Source organism: Poecilia reticulata, linkage group LG2 (assembly GCF_000633615.1).
Source record: "Poecilia reticulata strain Guanapo linkage group LG2, Guppy_female_1.0+MT, whole genome shotgun sequence".
Classification (NCBI taxonomy): Eukaryota; Metazoa; Chordata; class Actinopteri; order Cyprinodontiformes; family Poeciliidae; genus Poecilia; species Poecilia reticulata.
In genome coordinates, this window is record NC_024332.1 from 31,993,088 (window position 1) to 32,001,587 (window position 8,500).

General features: G+C 36.4%; 1 protein-coding gene across 4 annotated transcripts in view; it reads left to right on the forward strand.

The window, feature by feature from the left end:
• Positions 1 to 7,656, forward strand: part of grb14 (growth factor receptor-bound protein 14) — a 28,182-nt gene extending 20,526 nt beyond the window's left edge. For all 4 annotated transcript variants that reach the window (XM_017303719.1, XM_008404028.1, XM_008404029.2 and 1 more), the window contains 8 exons: positions 513 to 623; positions 754 to 849; positions 1,206 to 1,268; positions 3,317 to 3,433; positions 4,738 to 4,807; positions 4,887 to 4,974; positions 5,421 to 5,514; positions 6,993 to 7,656. In XM_017303719.1, the coding sequence (XP_017159208.1) occupies positions 513 to 623; positions 754 to 849; positions 1,206 to 1,268; positions 3,317 to 3,433; positions 4,738 to 4,807; positions 4,887 to 4,974; positions 5,421 to 5,514; positions 6,993 to 7,139 (786 nt within the window). In that variant the 3' untranslated portion in view covers positions 7,140 to 7,656. The remainder of the gene's footprint in view (positions 1 to 512; positions 624 to 753; positions 850 to 1,205; positions 1,269 to 3,316; positions 3,434 to 4,737; positions 4,808 to 4,886; positions 4,975 to 5,420; positions 5,515 to 6,992) is intronic.
• Positions 7,657 to 8,500: the final 844 nt, after the last annotated feature.

Here is an 8,500-nt window from a genome sequence, read left to right on the forward strand (position 1 = left end):
TTTTTAGGAAAAATATATCCTTTTGCTTTCTCGTATATTTTCTATTAATCATTGTGACATGTATATTGAGCAGAAATATGTCTTGTCCTATAAAGATTTTTATACCTCCAGAACTTTCCAATAATTTTAAATGTACTTTATTGGGTTTTAATGTGACAGGCCAACACAAAGTAATGTGTAATTGTTATATGGATGGAAAATGACACACGCTTTTTCAATTCTTTTTTAAATAACAACATAAATCTCTGTGTTTGCTTTCGTCATCAGCCACGTTCAGTCTCAGACACCTAAATAAAATCCATGGCAACCAACTGCAACTTGTGCAACTTATGAACAATGTTGGTGTATAAGGCATGCTTCTCTAAGTCTCTGTGTAACTTTAGAGTAACAGTTTTAATGATGGGCAMATTTTTTTTTCTTCTTCTTCTTCCTTTTTTTWAATATTTCCATTTAAGCGCCTAACTACAGCAGTCTTTGCCGTATTTTCACAAGAAGYTCTGTTTGATGTACAGGAACCAAGGCATCTCCAGTTCTTTGCTGATTTYGCCGACAGTGACATCTACACTGTTTTATCAGCCAAAAAAGCGCATGGAGCACCAACAGAGTTTGCTTTCTGTGTCAAGGTAGGGAGAGCTTCTTTTACTTCACGATGTTTGAACTTGTTTTGAAGAGAGACGAGAACTATCAAAGCTTTCGGGTTTCCAACACACATTGTATTTCAATATCGTGTCTGCTTGTTATGTCTCACTGCAGGCTACRAAGTGCAGTTCGTCTCGTGATTTGAAACTGCTTTGTGCGGATGATGAGCAGACCAAGACCTGCTGGATCACAGCCATGCGCTTGTTAAAGGTTGGCTTGCTGATGAATAACTGCGGCTGATATGTAGGAAGAGGAATGCTGAGTCAGTGCTAGAATCAGATTTAGCTTTGGAAAGAGGTCAAGGGAAACTATGGAGTGATGCTGGATTAGCATTCCCGCTCTTGATAGAGGCAGCATGTGTTYATTGTCTGGATATATGATGGAGCAGTCTAAGGCATGGKTCCATCACACTCCTCCATAAGTAAAATTGAGTRTAGCATAAAATATGAATTTCAGTGGATAATTTTCTTTTCTCGTCTTCACAACAAATAAACAAGGTTTAAAAATGAAATGCAATGTACCGGTAATATGTAAAATTAATCATTTTAACCTTCTTCATCTTTCAGTTTGGGATGCAACTTTACCAAAACTTCATTCAGCCTCATCAGAAGCAAAAAGTCTCACCTATGGTAAGCTGAAGTTGTAAAGTTGTCTGTAATAACGGAAGCTGGATGTGTTTGTGTAGTGTTTCGGTGCTAGTTAGGTTACTGTAAATTTGTTTATAAAGTTCTATTCCTGAATGTCAGCCACAGTTTGTAGTTTGGGCCGTTTTGTACGTGTCATTGCTCAGTGTCTTTCTTATTGTTGAATCATGAACTGACCGTAACTGAGGTAAATGCGGCCTGCAGTTCTTTAGATGTTGTCCTTGACTGTATCATAACCTTCTGGATGAGTTGTCAGTGCACTCTTGGATTACTTTTGGTAGCTATCCAGTCTTAGGAAGCTTCACCACTTTCCCATGTTTTCTCCACTTGTGAATAACAACTCTTRYTGTGGTTCACTGACTTCCCAAAGCCTTAKAAATKATTTTTGCAATCCTTTCCAGAGTGAGAGACTTCACTAAATTTGTTTCTTATCTTCTCCTAAGTTTTTGTGAACAAGTCTATGGTGTSATGTTTTGGGGATGTTTAAATAGGTTCCAATGGATTTATTTAAAATCAAACATATCTATCGAACTTAGATGTCCAAAAATCTGATGATTACAGATAATTCAGAATATGACAAAGGAGGCAATTATATTTTCTCTTTGGGTTAGCAACTGTTAGCAACTGGGTCACTTGCTAGTTTAGATACCTTTTTTCTGTTGCCTGAGCTTTTGTTTTTATTCAGATTTTTTTTTGTCTAATAGGTTTAGACAAAAAAACAGTTTGCATACAAATAGCTGTGAATAGCACTATGTGTTTTTATTTATTTGTATGTGTGGATCGTTAKATGTTACCAACATCTGGTCTGATTTCCATGTCCATATAGCTATAAAAATTATATGTTTACTGAGAACATTTTTGACATCTTCCAACATTTTCTCTCTCTGTAAAAACTATACTACTAGGATTTCTTTGTGAGAGAATAGAAATAAGTAGTGGAACATTATAAAAGCAAACAAGAGTGTAAAGTGGACTAATAAACTTGAACCAAGTTATATGAATTGCTGCACGTTTATTCTTACTCAATGGTTTTTAATGCAGTACTATAAACTTGTTATATGTCAGTGTTCTTCTTTTAGCCTCTGTTAAAATAAATCAGTCAGTGAAGCCTTAAAAACAATGTGAATACATAAAAAAGATGCAACAGTGATATAATTATGTAGGACAAATAACTCACCTTCAGTGTTTTAATGTGGACTTCTTGTCCCAGAATAGCCTCAAACTTTACTGAGGCAGCAAACGGGATCTATTTATGGGTTATGTGCATGTTCGCAAGCTGCCAGCCTTCTAAAAATACATAATGATCAGCTGCTCTCACATTTGACAGCTCATCCCTTCTTCTTCTTTTCCTGCTGTCATGGGGTCGAATGCTCCCTGGCAGGCRTAGCCAGGAGGATTTGCTAGAAAGACTGGAAAGTATGTRAAACAGCTCGATGCCAAGCTGGGTAATTAAATTTTATGTATAGATAACATGATATGTTTCAGCCGAATTGCTGCCATTTATAAATGACAGTTGAGCTGATGAGTATTTACGGCATGTGATGTGGGTCAGAAAGGATAAACAGCAGTAAAATAAAAAAAAATGTTTAAGAGCCCTCATTTTAATTGCAGAGCTTAGTTGGTGGAACGGCAATAAGTGTTGCAATTTGAAAGCTTTGAGGTAATCCTCATAAGAAGAATTTTCTTGACTGTGTGTGTAGTTTAGAGCCACTCACTCTATGACAGCTTAAAAGAGTAAAATGTGCCCATGTGTCATTCTTTCCAAAGCCACTCTAATCCCTTTTCAATAGGGCTTTCTGTCTGGAATTATCTAGAAATGATGAGGATGGAGTCACATTACACAGACACTAGGTGGCAGTGCAATCCCACATGGCAGMAAGTCTTTAAATCTTCCGTACCCCATTAAAGGGACTCAATTAAAAACAACCTGCATTTTATTTCCGTGATTTAGATTTTTACTTGCTTCAACTAATGTGTCTTTTATGGCTTAATTACAGTGCCTAAAAGAACATATAATTTCTTTACCATTTCAGAGAAGCATCTCTGAGAACTCGCTGGTGGCCATGGACTTTTCTGGTCAAAAGACACGAGTGATCGAGAACCCGTCTGAAGCTCTGTCTGTGGCTGTGGAGGAAGGCYTGTCATGGAGGGTGAGTCAAGGATTTCGCAACAAATGTCTCACTCTATGCAAATATGGCTTCATGTCAGCGTTGTTTATTTTGCATGATTTTTTTCTCTCATGTAAAAGGAGTACATGAGAGACAAAGCTACAAAATGATTTATGGTTTTTACTCTTTATCCAAAATATTCCATAAGTGTGGCATGCCTTTCTATAGCTATACTATATAAAAATGTATAATCTAGTACCTCTAAATGGAGTTCAGTGCAAATAACAGCAGACATTACCTTATTATTAAATAGAGTCTACCATTGTATTTTATTCTCAGTAAAAATCCAACTGTTCTCTGACGGACTCAGGCGTTTGTTAGAGAGCATAAGTGAACAAACAGCATCAGGAAGATCATGGAAGTCAGCAAAGAGGTCAGGAAAAAAGCTGTGCAAAACAAGAGAAATAAGTTGTGGACAATTTAAAAGCAGGATAGGTTATCTGAAAGTTTCAAAAAATTTCAAAGAGCAATTTATAGTTTGAAAATGGAAAAAAATAAATAAATAAAAAATGCATCTGCAAGCCTTCCAAGACATAGTTTACATTTTAACTGACAAACTGAACAAGGCATTAATATGAGAAACAACCAAGAGGCCCTAGGTTACTCTGGAGGAGCTGCAGAAATTCACAGATTAACTGTGAGAATCTGTTGACAGGGCAACTATTAATACTGAACCCTTCAGATCTTGGCCCTGCGAAAGAGCAGCAGGAAGAAAGCAAGAGGGAGTCCAGTTTGCAGTTTGCCAATTGTCACATAGGGAAAAGCAAACATTTGAAGGAGCTCAGGTACAATGAAATAAAAATTTGAATATTAGGCCTGTGTGCAAAACACTGTCGATACTGTCAATACAATCTGACTGAGCTTGACTTAATTTGCAAAAAAAGACAGAGCTTTCATTCATTAGCTTGACGTGCAAAGCCGGTTTTGAGAAATATTAAAATCCATGCATAATTTTCTTCCTCCATCAAAATTATGTGCTGCTTTATGTGAAGAGCGCTTTGAGATTTGAGTAGTCAAAATAATTGGAAAGTGCTATATAAGTTCAGTCTATTTACCATTTACCATTAGTCTAGCACAGAAAATCTCAATAAAATAAAATGAAGTTGGTAGTTGCAATGTGACAACATGTAAAACGACTGGATTATGGGTACTTCTGCAAGGCACTAATTGAAAACTTCTCACAAAGCCATGAAGACGATTCAAGAGAAAGCAGGTTAACTGAATATTAACATTATTATATATTATTATATATGTTATATTATGACAATCACTCATGTCTCCCTCAGAAGAAAAGCTGCCACCGTTTGAGTGGTCATGGGAGCCCCTCCTCCACACAGAGCTCAGTTCCAAACCTAGGTATGTGAGATACGTYTCTGTCTGCTTCACGTATGTACACACGTTATAAAACAGCTAACTCCCAATCTTTGTGCTGCAGCAATCCACTTGGCTCAGCCGTGGTTCCATGGAAAACTGTCTCGGGAAGAAGCTCAGCATTTAATTACCCAGCAGGGTCTTATTGATGGGTAARTTGTTAATTCTCTTTTAGCATATTGTCTCGCTTAAGACAGTTGCAAACAGGGTGACCTCTTGCCTCATATCATTTAGAGAGTTTTTCTGTCTTAGCTGATTTGGAAAAGAGCAAGTATAACAATACATTTATAATTGTTTACACTTGGACCAGTCATGTGCGGTTGACAAAAGTATTATTTACAAATGATGACCATTAAAATGGCTACATGTTTGTGCTGCAGATGTCACAGCTTAACACTTTCCTTTGCTTGTATTTGTCAACACGTCAGTGATATCTTTACCAAGACAACTAACACAGMAATCTTTAATTGACTATATTATGATTTACTACTCATCTCAATAATTCGTAAATCTTTAAATATCGGTAAGTCTCAGAAGTCGTATTTTAACATACATGCTTTGTCTTGAACTACACTAACTGGGTTTCTTCCTGCTCCAGAGTGTTTCTTCTGAGGGACAGCCAAAGCAACCCAAAGACGTTTGTTCTCTCACTCTGCCACATGCAGAAAATCAAACACTTTCAGATTCTACCAGTAAGTACACTTATTTGCATAAGTCTAAGCTAAACTGGAAAACATTTTTTTTCTGATTAAAAGGTCGGTCAGACGAGGGTGTTTTTACAAACACAGAGCAAAATAATTTTATTTGTGGTGATAAATTGCCAAAAAGAGAAAGAAGATATATGTCAAAAGATTATTTGACATCACTATAGTCAGAGCTTAACTCAAAATCCAATCGAATCGCCCTGATTAATGACACTGGTTGTTTACCAGATCAAATTTGGAATCATAGTGTAAAACAAAAACAAACAAAAAAATAAAAACAATACAGCATAAACTTTATTAGATCTCCCCCAACTTTTCTGACAGATTGAATTATTTGATGCCTGAACAGCACCAATACAAGCAAGTTCCCTGGATTCACATACAGACGTTCCTAGCTGTAGCGGATGGAGACTTGTCATGCACCATTTTTGTTTTCCATTTTCAACCAAAGGTTCCAAATGTGTGGATATTCASCTGTGCATTTACTGTAAAGTAGATGGRTGACGTCTACACTGCTATTTCACCTGCAGTACAGCTTAATATTATTATGCGCATTGGGTTGTTTTCCGTAGTCATYTTAGTATCTTTTGTTGCGATGACATCAGACAAATCTCCTAAAGGAACACGTCTCTTTGACTATTATGCAAGTTGTTGTCAGATATATATCTGCCATCTCCATTTAAATTTACAGAAGTGTAAAAACTAGTAGGAGGCGGAAAGACCTGTCTGAAAAAAAAATAAAAATCATACCTTTAAACCACTTCCATGATTTTGTTATCAACATATAGTTCAAGAAAAAATATAAATCAATAAATAAATAAAACACTTACAAAGACTTAAATAGTCATACTTTAAGCCTGTTAGCCTTGCATAGCACTGCTTCATTGCAACATCTATGATGTTGTGTCTCATTCATGGGAACACAAGTTAGAAGATGGTTGGTTGTAAGGCTACATTTTACCCAACTAAATCACAGTTTCCAACAAAATAGGAAAAATTGAAAAGCTAGTGGTGTAGACATATAACCTAATTAAAAATTGTATTTTACTATTAAAATGCCATAAATCATATTAGAATATATTGTAATAATTTGTTTCAAATGTCCAGAAACTTGTGATAGATCGAATTGAGTATTTTAGATGCCTCCCTTTTGTATTTCTTTTCACATAATCCAATTTAACTCTAATTTATGGATTATATCTGGGGCTCCTTGCTATTTTGGCTCAAAACATGTCCTTATATRACAATATTTGTACATTTGAAGTCWTTATCATATACTGTTGAATAAACTTAAARGTTTAGATCTACATGAAAAACAGATGAGAAATGAGCCAAGCATGTAAAATAAACTGTACACCAAGGTCAATTTCACTTGTTTTCTATTTGCCACAATTAGCAGAATTTGCATTACCTTTGTCTCTGTTTCATGTGCACATATGAATGTGTGTGTATTTGGTCCATTTCAGGTGGACRATGAAGGGGAGCTGTTCTACACGTTGGATGACAGTCACACACGATTTACTGATTTGATCCAGTTAGTGGAGTTTTACCAGTTAAACCGTGGGACTCTCCCCTGCAGACTGAAGCATCACTGTATCCGGATCACCCTGTGAAATGGACACTCAAGACTCCCCAATGGGCCCTTTACTCTGGGTTTTGTTGGACAAACACCCTTTTCGATTKTTTTTGCCTTACAGAAGAACAACGTAGAGACTGTGGTTTTCACAATGTGGAACATTCTCCATCTTTCTTTTTCTCTTTCAGGAAAAGCCAGCTGTCAGAATGGACTGTTTGACCATTATAGATTGCAAATAAGATTATTTTTTTAACTCAGTTGTCTTTCTAAATGTATTGGGAAATCTATTTTGCTAAGCCTAATCATGATGATTTGCTTTAAAAAGTGTGAAATTGTGTCACTTCACAATATCAGTGAAACTTTTTTGTAATACCTGGTTTTCTAACGGTGTGCACAAACAATATTCCTGAAGCTCCTTTATACTCTACAACCACAAACTTTATTATATTTTATTGGGATTTTGTCTTTTTTTGCGGTATGCCAACATGCATATGAATGATGAAAGAGAAGTGGTTCTGAAAATGTAATAAAAAAAAATAAAAATCTGAAATTTCTCCCTTTGCAATTATAGCTGCAAATGTTTTGGAAGATGTATCTAATGACTGTCATTTTCACAAAATAGCTTGTCCCAGTCAGATTGCATGGAGAGCATTGATATGTTTTAGAACATTAATATGCTTTAATTTAAACCATTCCGTTGTAGCTCTGGTAGTAAGTTTAGAGCCGTTATCCTGCCGATGGGTGAATCTCTGGCCTAGTTTTAAGTCTCTTACAAGTTTTCAATGACCTCATCTGACCACAGCATTTTTCTTCCATTGTTCCACATTTGCTGTGTCTCATATATGTCTTGGGGAGGGGATGGGGACTCCAAACGGTACTTCTTAAGATTTTCCCCTTGCCAATTTTCTGTGAAACCCAGATTTGTGGAGCACATGACAAATAGCCTTCAGATTATCCCACCTGAGCAGTGGATCTCTCCAATTCCTCCAAAGTTACCCAGGACTCCCAGCTGTCTCTTCTGATGACTGCACTTTTTGCCTGGCCTGTAAGCAAAGGTGGATAACCATGTCGGTTTGTAGTATCGCCACACTCTTTTCATATCTAGATGATGATATGAAAAGATGGGAGCCCTCCAAAGCTTTATACCTGATCTGTCTGCTGTTTCTTGGTCTTTCTGATGTTGTTAACAAATGTATTCTAACAAACCTCTTCAGTTGTTGAAACAAACTGAGCATACCTCAACACTATTTACTAATTAGCTGACTTCTGATTGCGATTGAAAGCACCATTTTGTTTTAATGGGCACTAGACAGCTGCTGATTACAATTACATGCCACACTTAAAAAAAATATATATGTGCAAAAGAAGGCAAGCCTGCAAGAAAACTTTGAGTTATGT